Source organism: Pseudophryne corroboree, chromosome 8 (assembly GCF_028390025.1).
Source record: "Pseudophryne corroboree isolate aPseCor3 chromosome 8, aPseCor3.hap2, whole genome shotgun sequence".
In the NCBI taxonomy this organism is placed as follows: domain Eukaryota; kingdom Metazoa; phylum Chordata; class Amphibia; order Anura; family Myobatrachidae; genus Pseudophryne; species Pseudophryne corroboree.
The window spans coordinates 19849728-19871811 of NC_086451.1; the positions used below are offsets into that span (position 1 = coordinate 19849728).

Below are 22084 nucleotides of genomic sequence, written 5' to 3' on the forward strand. Positions count from 1 at the left end.
TCTTAAGCCCATTGGTAGCTTGTTTTCTGGCGGCCAAACAAACCAAGCATTGCAGCCACAAAAGTGGAAGTCCCTGTGGCTGAAGTGCTTGATTTGTTAAACTGTGCCTGTTCTTTTTAATATTCAACATAAGGGTGGGTGTGAGAGCCCAAGGACAATTCCATCCTGCACCACCTTTCTTTTTTGATGCAGCTATGTGGCAATGATTCATGGATGTGCTATAAACTGTCGTGTGTTTGTGCTGCTGCTCTGTTGCTTAGTAACTAATCAGTTTGCTGCAGCCTTTGACCTAAACTGGATGAAACAATATTGTGAGCTGTGAGGTGGTCAAAACTGACTGGAAATGAATTTCACTGAGGTTAATAATACTCTAGCAACAGAAAAATGGCCAAATTATGTGATTTTTTTTAGTTTTTTTTATTTTATTTTTACATATTATAGTAAAAATAGCAAACCAAAACCAGTCACAGCATTTTGGCAAAACTAAAGCCAAAACCAGGCGACGGATTAGAATAAAAACCAAAACCAGAAGAAAATGTCCCAGTGCACAGCTCTAGTCTGTAGCAAAGTGCGGGTTTTCTAGCTGAACGTTAACAAAAAATGTTTATTCCCATATAACTCTTTCCAATGCATCCTGTTGTGACATCCTGCTATCTTTACGGTACTCTCTGTTGCTTAGGAGGCGTGTCTTTGTGCAATACACGGTTATACTGTATGTTCATGATGATGAATAATAAAGTATGTGTTCTAGATACCACTCAATGCTGTGTTTAAGGCTGTACATATTGGTGGTCATTCTGAGTTGATCGCTAGCTGCATTCATTTGTTGTGCAGCAATTAGTGATGAGCGGGTTCGGTTCCTCGGAATCCGAACCCGCCCGAACTTCACCTTTTTTTTACACGGGTCCGAGCGACTCGGATCCTCCCGCCTTGCTCGGTTAACCCGAGCGCGCCCGAACGTCATCATCCCGCTGTCGGATTCTCGCGAGACTCGGATTCTATATAAGGAGCAGCGCGACGACGCCATTTTCACACGTACATTGAGATTGATAGGGAAAGGACGTGGCTGGCGTCCTCTCCGTTGTATTAGAAAAAACAAAAAACTGAGTGACTTAGTTTTAATTGTGGGGAGGATTGGGGACGGGGAGCAGCTGTTAGGGAGTATAGTGCAGGGTTTTGAGTTTAATCCGTTGTTTCTCTGCTTGAAAAAAAACGCTCCGCCATATCTGTGCTCACTCAGTGTGCTGCACTGCTGCATAATATATCTGTGCTGAGTGCACTGCTCACACTGCCTAATTGTGGGGACTGGGGAGCAGTTATAGCAGGAGTACAGTGCACAGTTTTGCTGACAGTGACCACCAGTCCAGTATACGTTTGTCTGCCTGAAAAACACTGTGGTGTTTTTTTTTTCTTTCTTCATGCTAGTTTGTTTAGCAGTCTGCTGACAGTGTCCACCAGGTCCGTTATACAGTATATTATATATATAATTAAGCACTAAGCAGCAGTACGGTAGGCCACGGCTGTACCTACCTCTGTGTCGTCAGTGCACTCGTCGTCCATAAGTATAAGTATTACTATACTATCCATCCATCTACATTGTATACCTGTGGTGTTTTTTTTTCTTTCTTCATACTAGTTTAGCAGTCTGCTGACACTGTCCACCAGGTCCGTTATACAGTATATCATATATATAAGCACTAAGCAGCAGTACGGTAGGCCACGGCTAGGGAGGCCAATCCCGGGATCGGGATCGGCGGGATCCCGGGATTTGGGCCCAAAAATGCCGGGATTTGAATCCCGGGATTGGAGCCTCCAATCCCGGGATTCAAGGGATTGCAGTGCGCATGCGCTGTTTTGCCGGACAGCGCTGAGCACTATAGCTCAGCGCTGCCCGGATGTCAGCTAAGGTAGTGATAGTACTAAGTACTTACTACTTGAGTGACGGTTGCGGGCACCAGCTAAGGACACACGTACAGACCGCGCTGGTGGCATTTCAAACGTAGCGCCGGCCGCCAGCCAATCAGAGCTGGCAGGCACCGGCAGCCAATCAGGGAAGCGGCAGCAGCCGCGGCCCCTGATTGGCTGCCGGACTGCCAGTTCTGACTGGCTGGCGGCCGGCGCTAAGTTTGAAATGCCGCCAGCGCGGTCTGTACGTGTGTCCTTAGCTGGTGCCCGCAACCGTCACTCAAGTACTATCACTACGTACACCCACCCTCCCGCTGCTGCCTACTCCCACTGCTCCATACTTGCACTCTCCCGCTGCTCCATACTCCCACTCTCCCGCTGCCCCATACTCTCACTCTCCCGCTGCTCCATACTCTCACTCTCCCGCTGCTCCATACTCTCACTCTCCCGCTGCCCCATACTCTCACTCTCCCGCTGCTCCATACTCTCACTCTCCCGCTGCTCCATACTCTCATTCTCCCGCTGCTCCATACTCCCACTCTCCCGCTGCTCCCTACTCTCACTCTCCCGCTGCTCCCTACACCCAACCCTCCCTTCCAGTTCCTTATATCCTCCCTACACCCACCCTCCTTTGCTCCCTACATCCACCCTGCCTTGCTGCCCTCCACATATACTTTCCCTGCTCCTTACACTGCTCCCTACACTGATCCCTACTGCAATCCCGGGATCCCGGGAATCCCGGGATTGAGCATTTTTCAATCCCGAATCCCGGGATTGAAAAAATGCCCCGGGATTGGCCTCCCTAGCCACGGCTGTACCTACCTCTGTGTCGTCACTCGTCGTCCATAAGTATAAGTAATACTATACTATCCATCCATCTACATTGTATACCTGTGGTGTTTTTTTTTCTTTCTTCATACTAGTTTGTTTAGCAGTCTGCTGACACTGTCCACCAGGTCCGTTATACAGTATATCATATATATAAGCACTAAGCAGCAATACGGTAGGCCACGGCTGTACCTACCTCTGTGTCATCACTCGTCGTCCATAAGTATAAGTAATACTATACTATCCATCCATCTACATTGTATACCTGTGGTGTTTTTTTTTTCTTTCTTCATACTAGTTTGTTTAGCAGTCTGCTGACACTGTCCACCAGGTCCGTTATACAGTATATCATATATATAAGCACTAAGCAGCAGTACGGTAGGCCACGGCTGTACCTACCTCTGTGTCGTCACTCGTCGTCCATAAGTATAAGTAATACTATACTATCCATCCATCTACATTGTATACCTGTGGTGTTTTTTTTTCTTTCTTCATACTAGTTTAGCAGTCTGCTGACACTGTCCACCAGGTCCGTTATACAGTATATCATATATATAAGCACTAAGCAGCAGTACGGTAGGCCACGGCTGTACCTACCTCTGTGTCGTCACTCGTCGTCCATAAGTATAAGTAATACTATACTATCCATCCATCTACATTGTATACCTGTGGTGTTTTTTTTTTTCTTTCTTCATACTAGTTTGTTTAGCAGTCTGCTGACACTGTCCACCAGGTCCGTTATACAGTATATCATATATATAAGCACTAAGCAGCAGTACGGTAGGCCACGGCTGTACCTACCTCTGTGTCGTCACTCGTCGTCCATAAGTATAAGTAATACTATACTATCCATCCATCTACATTGTATACCTGTGGTGTTTTTTTTTTCTTTCTTCATACTAGTTTGTTTAGCAGTCTGCCGACACTGTCCACCAGGTCCGTTATACAGTATATCATATATATAAGCACTAAGCAGCAGTACGGTAGGCCACGGCTGTACCTACCTCTGTGTCGTCATTCGTCGTCCATAAGTATAAGTAATACTATACTATCCATCCATCTACATTGTATACCTGTGGTGTTTTTTTTTCTTTCTTCATACTAGTTTGTTTAGCAGTCTGCTGACAGTGTCCACCAGATCCGTTATACAGTATATCATATATATAAGCACTAAGCAGCAGTACGGTAGGCCACGGCTGTAGCTACATCTGTGTCGTCACTCGTCGTCCATAAGTATAAGTAATACTATACTATCCATCCATCTACATTGTATACCTGTGGTGTGTTTTTTTTCTTTCTTCATACTAGTTTGTTTAGCAGTCTGCTGACACTGTCCACCAGGTCCGTTATACAGTATATCATATATATAAGTACTAAGCAGCAGTATGGTAGGCCACGGCTGTACCTACCTCTGTGTCGTCACTCGTCGTCCATAAGTATAAGTAATACTATACTATCCATCCATCTACATTGTATACCTGTGGTGTTTTTTTTTTTCTTTCTTCATACTAGTTTGTTTAGCAGTCTGCTGACACTGTCCACCAGGTCCGTTATACAGTATATCATATATATAAGCACTAAGCAGCAGTACGGTAGGCCACGGCTGTACCTACCTCTGTGTCATCACTCGTCGTCCATAAGTATAAGTAATACTATACTATCCATCCATCTACATTGTATACCTGTGGTGGCTTTTAGTTGTGCGCAAAATATGGAGAACACAAATGTGGAGGTTAAAAAAATAGGGAAAGATCAAGATCCACTTCCACCTCGTGCTGAAGCTGCTGCCACTAGTCATGGCCGAGACGATGAAATGCCATCAACGTCGTCTGCCAAGGCCGATGCCCAATGTTATAGTATAGAGCATGTAAAATCCAAAACACAAAAGATCAGTAAAAAAAGACCCAAAAATCAAAATTAAAAGCGTCTGAGGAGAAGCGTAAACTTGCCAATATGCCATTTACGACACGCAGTGGCAAGGAACGGCTGAGGCCCTGGCCTATGTTCATGGCTAGTGGTTCAGCTTCACATGAGGATGGAAGCACTCAGCCTCTCGTTAGAAAAATGAAAAGACTTAAGCTGGCAAAAGCACAGCAAAGAACTGTGCGTTCTTCGAAATCACAAATCCCCAAGGAGTGTCCAATTGCGTCGGTTGCGATGCCTGACCTTCCCAACACTGGACGGGAAGAGCTTGCGCCTTCCACCATTTGCACGCCCCCTGCAAGTGTTGAAAGGAGCACCCGCAGTCCAGTTCCTGATAGTGAAATTGAAGATGTCAGTGTTGAAGTACACCAGGATGAGGATATGGGTGTTGCTTGGGCTGGGGAGGAAATTGACAAGGAGGATTCTGATGGTGAGGTGGTTTGTTTAAGTCAGGCACCCGGGGAGACACCTGTTGTCCATGGGAGGAATATGGCCATTGACATGCCTGGTGAAAATACCAAAAAAAATCAGCTCTTCAGTGTGGAAGTATTTCAACAGAAATGCGGACAACAGGTGTCAAGCCGTGTGTTGCCTTTGTCAAGCTGTAATAAGTAGGGGTAAGGATGTTAACCACCTCGGAACATCCTCCCTTATACGTCACCTGCAGCGCATTCATAATAAGTCAGTGACAAGTTCAAAAACTTTGGGCGACAGCGGAAGCAGTCCACTGACCAGTAAATCCCTTCCTCTTGTAACCAAGCTCGCGCAAACCACACCACCAACTCCCTCAGTGTCAATTTCCTCCTTACCCAGGAAAGCCAATAGTCCTGCAGGCCATGTCACTGGCAAGTCTGACGAGTCCTCTCCTGTCTGGGATTCCTCCGATGCATCCTTGAGTGTAATGCCTACTGCTGCTGGCGCTGCTGTTGTTGCTGCTGGGAGACGATTGTCATCCCAGAGGGGAAGTCGGAAGACCACTTGTACTACTTCCAGTAAGCAATTGACTGCCCAACAGTCCTTTGCGAGGAAGATGAAATATCACAGCAGTCATCCTGCTGCAAAGCGGATAACTGAGGCCTTGACAACTATGTTGGTGTTAGACGTGCGTCCGGTATCCGCCGTTAGTTCACAGGGAACTAGACAATTTATTGAGGCAGTGTGCCCCCGTTACCAAATACCATCTAGGTTCCACTTCTCTAGGCAGGCGATACCGAGAATGTACACGGACGTCAGAAAAAGACTCACCAGTGTCCTAAAAAATGCAGTTGTACCCAATGTCCACTTAACCACGGACATGTGGACAAGTGGAGCAGGGCAGACTCAGGACTACATGACTGTGACCGCCCACTGGGTAGATGTATTGCCTCCCGCTGCAAGAACAGCAGCGGCGGCACCAGTAGCAGGATCTCGCAAACGCCAACTCGTTCCTAGGCAGGCTACGCTTTGTATCACCGCTTTCCAGAATACGCACACAGCTGAAAACCTCTTACGGCAACTGAGGAAAATCATCGCAGAATGGCTTACCCTAATTGGACTCTCCTGGGGATTTGTGACATCGGACAACGCCAGCAATATTGTGCGCGCATTAAATCTGGGCAAATTCCAGCACGTCCCATGTTTTGCACATACCTTGAATTTGGTGGTGCAGAATGATTTAAAAAACGACAGGGGCATGCAAGAGATGCTGTCGGTGGCCAGAAGAATTGCGGGCCACTTTCGGCGTGCAGGCACCGCGTACAGAAGACCGGAGCACCACCAAAAAAACCTGAACCTGCCCTGCCATCATCTGAAGCAAGAGGTGGTAACGAGGTGGAATTCAACCCTCTATATGCTTCAGAGGATGGAGGAGCAGCAAAAGGCCATTAAAGCCTATACATCTGCCCACGATATAGGCAAAGGAGGTGGAATGCACCTGTCTCAAGCGCAGTGGAGAATGATTTCAACGTTGTGCAAGGTTCTGCTGCCCTTTGAACTTGCCACACGTGAAGTCAGTTCAGACACTGCCAGCCTGAGTCAGGTCATTCCCCTCATCAGGCTTTTGCAGAAGAAGCTGGAGGCATTGAAGGAGGAGCTAAAACAGAGCGATTCCGCTAGGCATGTGGGACTTGTGGATGGAGCCTTCATTCGCTTAACCAGGATTCACGTGTTGTCAATCTGTTGAAATCAGAGCACTACATTTTGGGCACTGTGCTCGATCCTAGATTTAAAACCTACGTTGGATCTCTCTTTCCGGCAGACACAAGTCTGCAGTGGTTCAAAGAACTGCTGGTGAGAAAATTGTCAAGTCAAGCGGAACGCGACCTGTCAACATCTCCTCCTTCACATTCTCCCGCAACTGGGGGTGCGAGGAAAAGGCTACGAATTCCGAGCCCACCCGCTGGCGGTGATGCAGGGCAGTCTGGAGCGACTGCTGATGCTGACATCTGGTCCGTACTGAAGGACCTGCCAACGAATACAGACATGTCGTCTACTGTCACTGCATATGATTCTCTCACCATTGAAAGAATGGTGGAGGATTATATGAGTGACCGCATCCAAGTAGGCACGTCAGACAGTCCGTACGTATACTGGCAGGGAAAAGAGGCAATTTGGAGGCCCTTGCACAAACTGGCTTTATTCTACCTAAGTTGCCCTCCCTCCAGTGTGTACTCCGAAAGAGTGTTTAGTGCCGCCGCTCACCTTGTCAGCAATCGGCGTACGAGGTTACTTCCAGAAAATGTGGAGAAGATGATGTTCATTAAAATGAATTATAATCAATTACTCCATGGAGACATTCACCAGCAGCAATTGCCTCCAGAAAGTACACGGGGATCTGAGATGGTGGATTCCAGTGGGGACGAATTAATAATCTGTGAGTAGTGGGATGTACACAGTGAAAGGGGTGATGAATCGGACGAGGATGATGAGGTGGACATCTTGCCTCTGTAGAGCCAGTTTGTGCAAGGAGAGATTGATTGCTTCTTTTTTGGTGGGGGCCCAAACCAACCAGTCATTTCAGTCACAGTCGTGTGGCAGACCCTGTCGCTGAAATGATGGGTTGGTTAAAGTGTGCATGTCCTGTTTATACAACATAAGGGTGGGTGGGAGGGCCCAAGGACAATTCCATCTTGCACCTCTTTTTTCTTTCATTTTTCTTTGCGTCATGTGCTGTTTGGGGAGTATTTTTTGGAAGGGCCATCCTGCGTGACACTGCAGTGCCACTCCAAGATGGGCCAGGTGTTTGTGTCACCCACTAGGGTCGCTTAGCTTACTCACACAGCTACCTCATTGCGCCTCTTTTTTTCTTTGCGTCATGTGCTGTTTGGGGAGTATTTTTTGGAAGGGCCATCCTGCCTGACACTGCAGTGCCACTCCTAGATGGGCCAGGTGTTTGTGTCGGCCACTAGGGTCGCTTAGCTTACTCACACAGCTACCTCATTGTGCCTCTTTTTTTCTATGCGTCATGTGCTGTTTGGGGAGTATTTTTTGGAAGGGCCATCCTGCGTGACACTGCAGTGCCACTCCTAGATGGGCCAGGTGTTTGTGTCGGCCACTAGGGTCGCTTAGCTTACTCACACAGCTACCTCATTGCGCCTCTTTTTTTCTATGCGTCATGTGCTGTTTGGGGAGTATGTTTTGGAAGGGCCATCCTGCCTGACACTGCAGTGCCACTCCTAGATGGACCAAGTGTTTGTGTCGGCCACTAGGGTCGCTTAGCTTAGCCATCCAGCAACCTCGGTGCAAATTTTAGGACTAAAAATAATATTGTGAGGTGTGAGGTGTTCAGAATAGACTGAAAATGAGTGTAAATTATGGTTATTGAGGTTAATAATATTATGGGATCAAAATGACCCCCAAATTCTATGATTTAAGCTGTGTTTTAGGGTTTTTTGAAAAAAACACCCGAATCCAAAACACACCCGAATCCGACAAAAAAAATTCGGTGAGGTTTTGCCAAAACGCGTTCGAACCCAAAACACGGCCACGGAACCGAACACAAAACCAAAACACAAAACCCAAAAAATTTCAGGTGCACATCCCTAGCAGCAATGAGGCAAAAAAAAAGGCACTTCAGTGCATACGTATGCGGCGCAATGCGCACGCGCGTCATACTATTACAATGAACGATGTAGTTTCACACAGGGTCTAGCTAAGCTTTTCAGTCGTACTTGTGGCTGCAGAGTGATTGACAGGAAGTGGGCGTTTATGGGTGTCAACTGACCGTTTTCAGGGAGTGTTCGAAAAAACGCAGGCGTGCCAGGAAAAACGCAGGCGTGGCTGGCCGAATGCAGGGCGTGTTTGTGACGTCAAAACAGGAACTGAACAGTCTGAAGTGATCGCAAGCGAGGAGTAGGTTTTGAGCTACTCTAAAACTGCACAAAAAACTTTGTCGCCGCTCTGCGATCCTTTCATTCGCACTTCTGCTAAGCTAAAATACACTCCCAGTGGGCGGCGGCATAGCGTTTGCACGGCTGCTAAAAACTGCTAGCGAGCGATCAACTCGGAATGACCACCATTGTATGATATGTGTTCACAATTATTTTTCAGCTACTGGGCCTCAGATTCAGAGGTAGATGCTATTGCAGCCGCGGGTAGGTATTTTTGCACAGCACAACCACTGGCTGCCACGCTAACCTGCAGCTGTGTGTGTACAAGGACACACCAGCCCTACAGAGGCTCAGAATGTCCATCTGAACATGGTCGCCGGTGACAGTGCAAGTGTGGGAAAAGCCAGCAACCCCATGACACAGACGCGTCTGGCTATCCCCAACCCCAGAAACATCCTTTGAATTTACATGGATCTGTGAGCAATTTTGATCTGTGACTTTCTGCGGTAACCATCGGGATGCGATTGCAGTGCAGCTCGGACGCACGAGTAGACTGGAAACATCGGACAGCACCACACCGGTTGCTGATTCAGGCACACTATGTGACAGCACTGCACCCACCTCTGATCCAGGCACACTATGTGACAGCACTGCACCCACCTCTGATCCAGCACACTATGTGACAGCAATGCACCCACCTCTGATTCAGGCACACTATGTGACAGCACTGCACCCTCCTCTCATCCAGGCACACTATGTGACAGCACTGCACCCACCTCTGATCCAGGCAAACTATGTGACAGCAATACACCCACCTCTGATTCAGGCACACTATGTGACAGCACTGCACCCACCTCTCATCCAGGCACTCTATGTGACAGCACTGTACCCACCTCTGATCCAGGCACACTATGTGACAGCAATGCACCCACGTCTGATCCAGGCACACTATGTGACAGCACTGTACCCACCTCTGATCCAGGCACACTATGTGACAGCACTGCACCCACCTCTGATCCAGGCACACTATGTGACAGCACTGCACCCACCTCTGATCCAGGCACACTATGTGACAGCACTGCACCCACCTCTGATTCAGGCACACTATGTGACAGCACTGTACCCACCTCTGATCCAGGCACACTATGTGACAGCACTGCACCCACCTCTGATCCAGGCACACTATGTGACAGCACTGCACCCACCTCTGATCCAGGCACACTATGTGATAGCACTGCACCGGCCGCTGATTCAGGCACACTATGTGACAGCATTGTACCCACCTCTGATCCAGGTAAACTATGTGACAGCAATGCACCCACCTCTGATCCAGGCACACTATGTGACAGCACTGCACCCACCTCTGATCCAGGCACACTATGTGACAGCACCGCATCCACCACTGATCCAGGCACACTATGTGACAGCACTGCACCCACCTCTGATCCAGGCACACTATGTGACAGCACTGCACCCACCTCTGATTCAGGCATACTATGTGACAGCACTGCACCCACCTCTGATCCAGGCACACTATGTGACAGCACTGCACCCACCTCTGATCCAGACACACTATGTGAGAGCACTGCACCCACCTCTGATCCAGGCACACTATGTGACAGCACTGCACCCACCTCTGATCCAGGCACACTATGTGACAGCACTGCACCCACCACTGATCCAGGTACACTATGTGACAGCACTGCACCCACCTCTGATCCAGGCACACTATGTGATAGCACTGCACCGGCCGCTGATTCAGGCACACTATGTGACAGCATTGTACCCACCTCTGATCCAGGCACACTATGTGACAGCACTGCACCCACCTCTGATCCAGGCACACTATGTGACAGCTCTGCACCCACCTCTGATCCAGGCACACTATGTGACAGCACTGCACCGGCCGCTGATTCAGGCACACTATGTGACAGCACTGCACCCACCACTGATCCAGGCACACTATGTGACAGCACTGCACCCACCTCTGATCCAGGCACACTATGTGACAGCACTGCACCCACCACTGATCCAGGCACACTATGTGACAGCACTGCACCCACCTCTGATCCAGGCACACTATGTGACAGCACAGCACCCACCTCTGATCCAGGCACACTATGTGACAGCACAGCACCCACCTCTGATCCAGGCACACTATGTGACAGCACTGCACCCACCTCTGATCCAGGCACACTATGTGACAGCTCTGCACCCACCTCTGATCCAGGCACACTATGTGACAGCAGCGTACCCACCTCTGATCCAGGCACACTATGTGACAGCACTGCACCCACCTCTGATCCAGGCACACTATGTGACAGCTCTGCACCCACCTCTGATCCAGGCACACTATGTGACAACAGTGTAGGCCCCTTTACATGGACTAGAAAAACAAAGCACAATCCCCCCAGTCTTCTTGTCTAGATGAACCCCTGCCTTACATGCACCTGTGATGAGACAATACATTGATCGTCAGCTACTTCCATTTTCTGTGCCTATATATAGATCATACTACACATACAGAGGATAGAAGCAGCCATGTGTTATTCATGGATCCCTGGTCATGAAACCGCCCAGGACACTCCGACTATTCCCATGATCAGCCCAAACCCCAGTCAGTCTATTTGGAATGTTACCCCTTAGTGCTGAGGGGAAGCTGATCACTGAGAGCCTTGTATGCACCTGTGATATGAATAACATGTGTATAACCCGTCTGATTACCAACATTAATGGAAATATATAAATGTGACTGGACACCTCCAGTAATGTACGTCAGACTAGGATCACAGTGCAGGGCAGCCTGGTTTGTTGGGAGCTCTCTGAGGGGGAGATGTACTAAGCCTAAAAAGTGATAAATATCACTGTGATAAAGCAACAGCCAATCGGCTCCTAACTGCCATGTCACTGGTTGTGTTTGAAAAATGACAGGTAGGAGCCGATTGGCTGGTACTTTATCACAGTGATATTTATCACTTTTCAGGCTTAGTACATCTGGCCCACAGTATTGTGGTGTCCTCCTATTCATCCTCATATATACTCAGTGCTCTTGTTATACTAAGGGGCCTATTTATTTATTACTGGGTTAGATATGACAATTACCATGTATTATTGCAGCAATAGGAAATGATATACAGCTGGGATATAGGAAAACACACATCCAGGAACATGGACTGCGACAGGATCCCGTCCCAGCGATACGTCACTTTCTCATCCATGGAGCGGCTGTGCCACTGTGCATGATGCTGAGCAGACCACTGTGCATGATGCTGAGCAGACCACTGTGCATGATGCTGAGCAGACCACGTGCATGTGAGCAGGGCCGGCTCCGGGGCTTGTGGCGCCCCGGGCGGCTTTAGGGGGCGTGGCTTTGTACAGGGGGCGTTGTCATTTACGCCCCCTGTACAGCTGAATTGATGTGCGGTGCGCGATGACGTCATCGCGCACCGCACAGCAAAGGTCCTCTCCACGAAGGGAAACTAGACGCGTAGCGTCTAGTTCCCTTCGTGGAGAGGACCTTTGCTGTGCGGTGCGCGATGACGTCATCGCGCACCGCACAGTAAAGGACCTCTCCAGGAAGGGAAACTAGATGCGTACGCGTCTAGTTTCCCTTCCCAGCGGTAGCGGCCGGACAGCAGGCAGCGGACAGCAGGGGGCACTCACCAGGGGGCACACACCAGCAGCGGATGTTGCCCTGGTGCGGCGCCCTCCGGAGGGCGCCCTGCGCCCTCCGGAAGGCGGCGCCCCGGGCAAAAGTACTGCTTGCCCGTGGCAAGATCCGCTACTGCATGTGAGCAGCCACTGTCAGGGAGGGATCCTGTGGATCCCTCTCTCTGTAAATTGTGTAATTTGTAGCCCATATAGAGGAATCTCGCACTAAAGCTGCCCCCATAGATACCTATGGGGGCTGCTACTGTAATCAGAAATGAGGGAACCACAGCGCATATCTCTGCTACATACATCCGGGGGACGCTCACATTGTGCCTGTGTTCAGGGGATTTACTTAGTGTTCTTCCAAATCCCTGTCATAGAGAAGTGCATTATGGGTAACAGCTGACTATGGGGGGCGCTATGAGGTAATGACCTCACTCATAGTAAGCTGTGACAGTGATGCCAGGATGCAGTGTACAGGTGACAGTGACATCACCGGAAGCGCTGGGTACCAGGATGTTACAGTACATACAAGGACACATATATAGATGCGTATATCACTGTATGATTTATTCTCATTATAGCGCAGTAACAGCCAATCACAGCAGTTATATGTCACATACAATCAGGGTCATTGTAGGAAGCGTCTCTCTGCGTCATCACAGCGGTCTAATCTTCATCTCAGACTGTCTGTAGGAGTAATTATACCCCATGCCAGAGTACCAGTTAATGCCTACAGCATAGGTAGTGTTCTTCCCAGGAAGGTACAGTCCATTCAGGTTTGCGTTGTGACAATTATTGTACCACCAGGCCCCCTTGTACTGCTGGGCGCAGTTACCGGAGAATACATCGTTGTCCTGGTCTGTCGTGGAGAACTTCATCCCATTATGATATGTCAGAGAATCTCCTAAACAACAACACAATCAGGGTTATGAGTGAACGTGTAAAAGTGCCGCCATATCCATTCCTATATATATATATATATATATATATATATATGACATCCCTATATATAACACTGCCGTTCCTCACCTGCAGTACCAGACACAAAGTCTCCGAGTATCAATTTGTATTTTTCAGATTCTCCCATAATTTTAACAGATTTATATTTAGCAAAAGAGTTTTTAGCATCAAAGTCTTGTAGGTCCACCCGCAGCTCCCAGGTGCCTGCAATCAGAGGGAGATAATTAGCCTGGAACATTTTTTCACCTTCCTGTCTCTCAGCCATACCCCCTCCTCCTGTGTCTCTCAGCCTCACCCCTCTGTGTATCTCTCAGCCATACCCCCTCCTCCTGTGTCTCTCAGCCTCACCCCTCTGTGTGTCTCTCAGCCATACCCCCTCCTCCTGTGTCTCTCAGCCTCACCCGTCTGTGTATCTCTCAGCCATACTCCCTACTCCTGTGTCTCTCAGCCTCACCCCTCTGTGTATCTCTCAGCCATACCCCCTCCTCCTGTGTCTCTCAGCCTCACCCCTCTGTGTATCTCTCAGCCATACTCCCTACTCCTGTGTCTCTCAGCCTCACCCCTCTGTGTATCTCTCAGCCATACCCCCTACTCCTGTGTCTCTAAGCCTCACCCCTCTGTGTATCTCTCAGCCATACCCCCTCCTCCTGTGTCTCTCAGCCTCACCCCTCTGTGTGTCTCTCAGCCATACTCCCTACTCCTGTGTCTCTCAGCCTCACCCCTCTGTGTATCTCTCAGCCATACCCCCTACTCCTGTGTCTCTCAGCCTCACCCCTCTGTGTGTCTCTCAGCCATACCCCCTCCTCCTGTGTCTCTCAGCCTTACCCCTTCCAATTCCTTGAAGCTTCATCCTCCCCCTATGTTTCTCAGCCTCACCCCCTTGTCTCTCAACATTACCGCCCCCTGCGATTTTCAGCACCGATACCTTCCCTGTCTTTAGGTCTGATCATTCTATGTCTCCCCAACAAGTCTCTGTGTGTCTCCCCAGCCCTGTATTTTCAGCTCCATCCCCCTGTGTTACTTCGGGGGATATTTACTAAGCAGTGATAAGAGCAGAGAAGTGAGCCAGTGGAGAAGTTGCCCCATCAACCAATCAGCAGCTCTGTATAATTTTATAGTATGCAAATTATAGATGTTACTTCAGTGCTGATTGGTTGCCATGGGCTCACTTCATTGCTCTTACCACTGCTTAGTAAATGTCCTCCATCATCTCTAGTCTATCCAACCTCCACAATACCCCTGTCTCTCCAGCCTAGCCCTGCCCACTCTCTCTCCTCCTAATACTCCCAGAAAATGACCAGTTACCACCCTTAAACTCCCACTTCCTGTCAATCAACTTGCATACGCCTAGCGATTAAAATTCTCGCATGACTCTCTTGCTGTTTGGAATCGTGCGCGCGCATTGCAATCCATACGCATGCCAGGGGCGGAACTCTGGGAGGCAGTGGAGTCAGCTGCCGCCGGGCTCCTGGCCTCAAGGGGGCACATCTCCACTGTCCCAAGTGCCGCTCACCGCGCTGCTGCTGTCTGTGAGGGGAGGAGTGCGCAGCGTGCGCCTCCCCTGCCCCTCACTCTCCGGCGGCGGCGTGCTTCAATTCAGCGCCGTTCCGTGAGCCAATCAGAGCTCGCGGACCGGCAGCTAAGGCTGCCGGTCCGCGAGCTTTGATTGGCTCATGGACCGGTGCATAATTGAAGAGGGACACAGCCGCCGGAGAGTGAGGGACAGGAGAGGCGCACGCTGCGCTCTCCTCCCCTCACAGACAGCAGCAGCAGCGCGGTGAGCAGCACAAGGGATGGGGGGGAGGGTCATCTATATGTGGCACTGGGGGCATTGCTGGCACTGTGGGGACCTGTATACCTGGCACTGGGGGTCATATCTGGCACTGTGGGGACACTGGCATTGGGGGCATAGCTGGCACTGTGGGGACATATATATCTGGCACTGGGGGGCATATCTGGCACGGTGGGGACACTGGCAATAGGGGCATAGCTTGCACTGTGGGGACATATATATCTGGCACAGGGGGGCATATCTGACACTGGGAACACTGGCATTGGGGGCATAGCTGGCACTGTGGGTACATATATATCTGGCACTGGGGGCATATCTGGCACTGGGGGCATGGCTGGCACTTTGGGGACATATATATCTGGCACAGGGGCATGGCTGGCACTGGGGGGACACGTATATCTGGCACTGGGGGGCATATCTGGCACTGGGAACACTGGCATTGGGGGCATAGCTGGCACTGTGGGGACATATATATCTGGCACTGGGGGCATGGCTGGCACTTTGGGGACATATATATCTGGCACTAGGGGCATAGCTGGCACTGTGGGGGCATATATAGCTGGCACCGGAGGCATATCTGGCACAGGGGCATAGCTGGCACTGGGGGGACACGTATATCTGACACTGGGGGCAGAGCTGGCACTATGTGGGGACATGTATATCTGGCACTGTGGGGACACTGCATTGGGGGCATAGCTGGCACTTTGGGGACATATATATCTGGCACTAGGGGCATAGCTGGCACTGTGGGGACACTGGCATTGGGGGCATATCTGGCACTGGGGGGACAAGTATATCTGGCACTGGGGGTCATGTGTATCTGGCACTGTGAGGCATATATGTATCTGGCACTGTGGGGACATATGTTTCTGGCAGTGTGGAGGCACCCATTTTTTGACATTTTTATATGTATGTGGCACTGTACAGGGGCATTATGGGTGGTCTTCAGGTTGCCAACTGTCGGGATCCCGGCGCACAGTATACCGTCGCCGGAATCCCGACAGCCGGTATACCGACAGTTTTTCTCTCTCGTGGGGGTCCACGACCCCCGCTGGAGGGAGAATAAATAGCGTGGCGCGCGTAGCGAGCCCGCAAGGGGCTCATTTGCGCTCGCCACGCTGTCGGTATGCCGGCGATATGCAGGGGGGGCACCAACATTTATCATGCCTCCGGGCGACTGGGGCGGACTTACGCCACTGACGCATGCACAATAATTCGATAATCGCCCATCATGCAAAATTGCACAACAGCGATCAGGTCTGAATTAGGCCCTATATTCCTCCAAGCCACTCCTGAGTCAGGCCTTACTGATTATATATACTGTATGCTGTACAGCGCGTTCCTCATGGATCATGTGACCTCCTAATGCTCATTACCTGATGACGTTATCTGGTGCAGATTGTCATTCCCCAGCCAGAACTCTGTCAGGCGGCTACCAAACCCCATCTTGTAGGACTTCCAGTCACGGAGGAAATCAACGGAACCATCATAGCGTCTCTGAAATACCTGTAAGTAAGAGAGGAAATGAGGCCGGAAGCTGCACAGGGGCCACATGTATCAGGACTCAGGTCCAGGGACCCTGCGGTTCCAGCTCTCAGCAATGAGTGACTCCGGGGGAACAGAACTTGTCAGGGTCTACAGCTTTACCCCAACCTACTGTTCCTTTACTTGTTTGGGAACTGATCTAGGGCCTGATTCTGAGTCAGACTCAGCCGCATCCGTGTCTGGGAGTTTTGGCGGTCTGTGACTTTATGCTAACACCGCTACAAAGCCTCCCCCTGGTGTACATCTGTGCGTATAAATGTGCAAAGACTGGGAGCGCTACTCTGATCATCTTTACACGCTGAAGTACCACATGCTGTTCTTGAGTCCGCATACAAGTTGGCCTACTAGATGACATTGATAGGTGCATTATAGGGTATGTAGTCATATTGCCGGCGGTCAGGATACTCACACCGGAATCCCGAACGCTTGAAATGCCGACAGCCAGAATGCCGACTTACAGGGACTATTTTCACTCATGGGTGTCCACGACATAGAGTGGGAATAGAACCTTTGGCGAGCGCGATCCACCGAGCCTGCAAGGGGCTTTGTTGCGCTCGGCCCCCTGCCGGCATTCTGGTGGCCGGATCCAATACCCAACCCCATTATAGTGAGTGTATACAGTATATTGATAACTATTATGTCTACTGTTTATATGAGTTAATAAGCCCTGTGGATAAGTGGCCCCAGCTGTACACCTTATAATGAACTGGAGACAGTGTTGTGTCTATAATGGGTGTACATGGGGCCTGGAGTCCAGGGGGCCCGGAGTATAGTCACAGCTCCGGAGTTCCCCATCAGCGGCAGCACCTGTTCACAAATCTCTGCACCATTTTCCTGGCATATAGCGCATGCACAGTAAGGCAGTCTCCGGGAAAATGGCCACCGCACCATTCTCCCAGAGATCTGTACATGCCCAGTAGAGTATGTTATCTCCATCCATTAGTACATAGACCCCATAATATCATGTAGTAATCAGGGTTGTACTGTCAAGCAATGGGCTTATTAAACACCTTTTACTGCCAAAAAGGTGGCATGGCCTATAGAAAAGCAGCATGGCTTTGTTAGAGTGCGTCAATCTCGAGCCACACCCCCGTTTTCCATCACTATGGGGGCACGCCCAGCGCTCTGTGTGCTGCTGGCACACCCACATACCTTCTGTCTCCGGTGAAGAGACACTGTGCACATGCTAGACAGAGCAGAGAGTGACAGGAGCCTCCCAGGAGCCATCCCCCCACCACGGGACACTGCGGCCCGCAGGTGGGACAGCGAGACAGTCCCAGAAAAACGTGATGTCCCGCGAAAATCGGGACAGTTGGGAGGTATATTATGTGTAGGACATGTAGAGGTTTCTGCAGAAAGACTCACCATCCAGCCTCCACCATCAGTGTGCATGTCACACAGGACTCTCATGGAGGTGTTGCCGTACGCGTATATGGTGTACCAGTCACTGAGTAGCACCCCGTGATCCTGCAGCTCCTTACAGCTCCTGGCAGCTGAGAAATGAGAAGGAGAAAGTCTCATAGTAGATCATTCTGGGAACAGAAGACAATGGAAGAAGCTCAGACTTCTTTTCACCCAGGACCTGAATTCTGAGACCCAGAACGCCAAAGTGACCGCAGTTTGTCGAGTTCATAATATCCAATTCATTATTTGCTTTAAGTTAAGAAGTAAAGATGTCAGTATATATACAGATTAAATGATCCATACTGTAATGGTGGACGTGATTGTTCAACAACTATACTATTTACAGGAAAATCTATTAACATCATTTTGATATATATTTACAAACAACTAAAATAATAACAAGAAGTTACCATATATATATATATTATTGTTTATTTAAAAATACACATTATTATTCCCAAGCTTATCCCCTCATGAGGTCTGCAAGAGCCAGGAAAGGTTTTATTCCATCTTAACAGAGACAAAAAGTGACACTTGACCTCCAACAACTCACATTGTGTACCAGTGGGGGAATTTATGAGCAGTGGGCCCGGGTGCAGATATATAATTTGTGGCCCTCCTCCTACAACCCAAGTTCACAATATGCCACACAGCAGTGGGTGACAGGGAGAGGCAGAGGGTAACAGAGTAAGGCAGGGGGAGGCATAGGGTGACAACGGAAGACATGGGGAGGCAGAGGGAGACAGCGGAATGCAAGAGTAGGCAGAGGGTGACGGGGAAGGAAGTGGGTGACAGGGGTACAAGCACAATGTCCTGTGTAGTGTGGAGAATAGGGGGTATGTACTTTGGTGGGGGTAGGAACATAGTGGCCCCTGCTCTGTCTGAGAAAGGGCCCCCACACCTTGTGCCTTCCTCAGTGTGGCACTCGGATAGGAAGACTCTGACAGTGCCAGATACACCGGGTGTGAGCTGCCTTTAATTCACAGACAGCAGTGACTCAGAATAATGTACATCTGTCTGTTACATAGAGGCAGTCAGTGGCTGTGATCATCAGTGCTGATAGGTGGCAGTACTCCTCTATCAGTCCAGCTCACACAAGGTCAACCCTGACTGCCTAAGGTAAGGGGTAGGTCCCTCAGCGGGTGACACTGTCTGTGCTGGGAACAGGTGACACTGTCTATGCTGGGAGCAGGTGACACTGTCTATGCTGGGAGCAGGTGACGCTGTCTATGCTGGGAGCAGGTGACGCTGTCTGTGCTGGGAGCAGGTGACGCTGTCTGTGCTGGGAGCAGGTGACACTGTCTGTGCGGGGAGCAGGTGACGCTGTCTATGCTGGGAGCAGGTGACACTGTCTGTGCTGGGAGCAGGTGACACTGTCTATGCTGGGAGCAGGTGACACTGTCTATGCTGGGAACAGGTGACACTGTCTATGCTGGGAACAGGTGACACTGTCTGTGCTGGGAGCAGGTGACACTGTCTGTGCTGGGAGCAGGTGACACTGTCTATGCTGGGAGCAGGTGACACTGTCTATGCTGGGAGCAGGTGACGCTGTCTATGCTGAGAGCAGGTGACACTGTCTATGCTGGGAGAAGGTGACACTGTCTATGCTGGGAGCAGGTGACACTGTCTATGCTGGGAGAAGATGACACTGTCTATGCTGGGAGCAGGTGACGCTGTCTATGCTGGGAGCAGGTGACACTGTCTATGCTGGGAGCAGGTGACGCTGTCTGTGCTGGGAGCAGGTGTCGCTGTCTTTGCTGGGAGCAGATGACACTGTCTATGCTGGGAGCAGGTGACTGTCTATGCTGGGAGCAGGTGATACTGTCTATGCTGGGAGCAGGTGATACTGTCTATGCTGGGAGCAGGTGACGCTGTCTATGCTGGGAGCAGGTGACACTGTCTGTGCTGGGAGCAGGTGACACTGTCTGTGCTGGGAGCAGGTGACACTGTCTGTGCTGGGAGCAGGTGACACTGTCTGTGCTGGGAGCAGGTGACACTGTCTGTGCTGGGAGCAGGTGACACTGTCTATGCTGGGAGCAGGTGACACTGTCTGTGCTGGGAGCAGGTGACACTGTCTGTGCAGGGAGCAGGTGACACTGTCTGTGCTGGGAGCAGGTGACACTGTCTATGCTGGGAGCAGGTGACACTGTCTGTGCTGGGAGCAGGTGACACTGTCTATGCTGGGAGCAGGTGACACTGTCTGTGATGGGAGCGGGTGACACTGTCTATGCTGGTAGCGGGTGACGCTGTTTGTGCTGGGAGCAGGTGACACTGTCTGTGCTGGGAGCAGGTGATACTGTCTATGCTGGGAGCAGGTGACACTGTCTGTGCTGGGAGCAGGTGACACTGTCTGTGCTGGGAGCAGGTGACACTGTCTGTGCTGGGAGCAGGTGACACTGTCTATGCTGGGAGCAGGTGACGCTGTTTGTGCTGGGAGCAGGTGACACTGTCTATGCTGGGAGCAGGTGACGCTGTTTGTGCTGGGAGCAGGTGACACTGTCTGTGCTGGGAGCAGGTGACACTGTCTATGCTGGGAGCAGGTGACGCTGTCTGTGCTGGGAGCATGTGATACTGTCTATGCTGGGAGCAGGTGACACTGTCTGTGCTGGGAGCAGGTGACACTGTCTGTGCTGTAAGCAGGTGACACTGTCTATGCTGGGAGCAGGTGACACTGTCTGTGCTGGGAGCAGGTGACACTGTCTGTGCTGGGAGCAGGTGACACTCTCTGTGCTGGGAGCAGGTGAAACTGTCTGTGCTGGGAGCAGGTGACACTGTGTCTATGCTGGGAGCAGGTGACACTGTCTGTACTGGTAGCGGGTGACGCTGTTTGTGCTGGGAGCAGGTGACACTGTCTGTGCTGGGAGCAGGTGACACTGTCTATGCTGAGAGCAGGTGACGCTGTCTATGCTGGGAGCAGGTGACACTGTCTGTACTGGGAGCAGGTGACACTGTCTATGCTGGGAGCAGGTGACACTGTCTATGCTGGGAGCAGGTGACACTGTCTGTGCTGGGAGCAGGTGACACTGTCTGTACTGGGAGCAGGTGACACTGTCTATGCTGGGAGCAGGTGACACTGTCTATGCTGGGAGCAGGTGATACTGTCTGTGCTGGGAGCAGGTAACGCTGTCTATGCTGGGAGCAGGTAACGCTGTCTATGCTGGGAGCAGGTAACGCTGTCTATGCTGGGAGCAGGTGACACTGTCTGTGCTGGGAGCAGGTGACACTGTCTATGCTGGGAGCAGGTGACACTGTCTGTGCTGGGAGCGGGTGACACTGTCTTTGCTGGGAGCAGGTGACGCTGTCTGTGCTGGGAGCAGGTGACGCTGTCTATGCTGGGAGCAGGTGACACTGTCTATGCTGGGAGCAGGTGACACTGTCTGTGCTGGGAGCAGGTGACACTGTCTGTGCTGGGAGCAGGTGACACTGTCTGTGCTGGGAGCAGGTGACACTGTCTGTGCTGGGAGCAGGTGACGCTGTGTATGCTGCGAGCAGGTGACACTGTCTGTGCTGGGAGCAGGTGGCACTGTCTATGCTGGGAGCGGGTGACACTGTCTGTGCTGGGAGCAGGTGACGCTGTCTGTGCTGGGAGCAGGTGACGCTGTCTATGCTGGGAGCAGGTGACACTGTCTGTGCTGGGAGCAGGTGACACTGTCTGTGCTGGGAGCAGGTGGCACTGTCTATGCTGGGAGCAGGTGGCACTGTCTATGCTGGGAGCAGGTGACGCTGTCTGTGCTGGGAGCAGGTGACGCTGTCTATGCTGGGAGCA

At 50.7% G+C, this 22084-nt stretch overlaps 2 protein-coding genes across 5 annotated transcripts in view; both read right to left on the reverse strand.

Moving 5' to 3' along the window:
• Nucleotides 1-22084, reverse strand: part of LOC134948168 (ficolin-2-like) — a 625934-nt gene that overhangs the window by 395047 nt on the left and 208803 nt on the right. The gene's annotated exons all lie outside the window — the stretch shown is intronic.
• Nucleotides 13160-22084, reverse strand: part of LOC134948169 (ficolin-1-like) — a 28920-nt gene continuing 19995 nt past the window's right edge. The window contains exons 6-9 of the mRNA XM_063935997.1: nt 18280-18407; nt 16746-16875; nt 13647-13781; nt 13160-13521 (exon numbers count right to left, since the gene is read on the reverse strand). Of these exons, the coding sequence (XP_063792067.1) occupies nt 13274-13521; nt 13647-13781; nt 16746-16875; nt 18280-18407 (641 nt within the window). The 3' untranslated portion in view covers nt 13160-13273. The remainder of the gene's footprint in view (nt 13522-13646; nt 13782-16745; nt 16876-18279; nt 18408-22084) is intronic.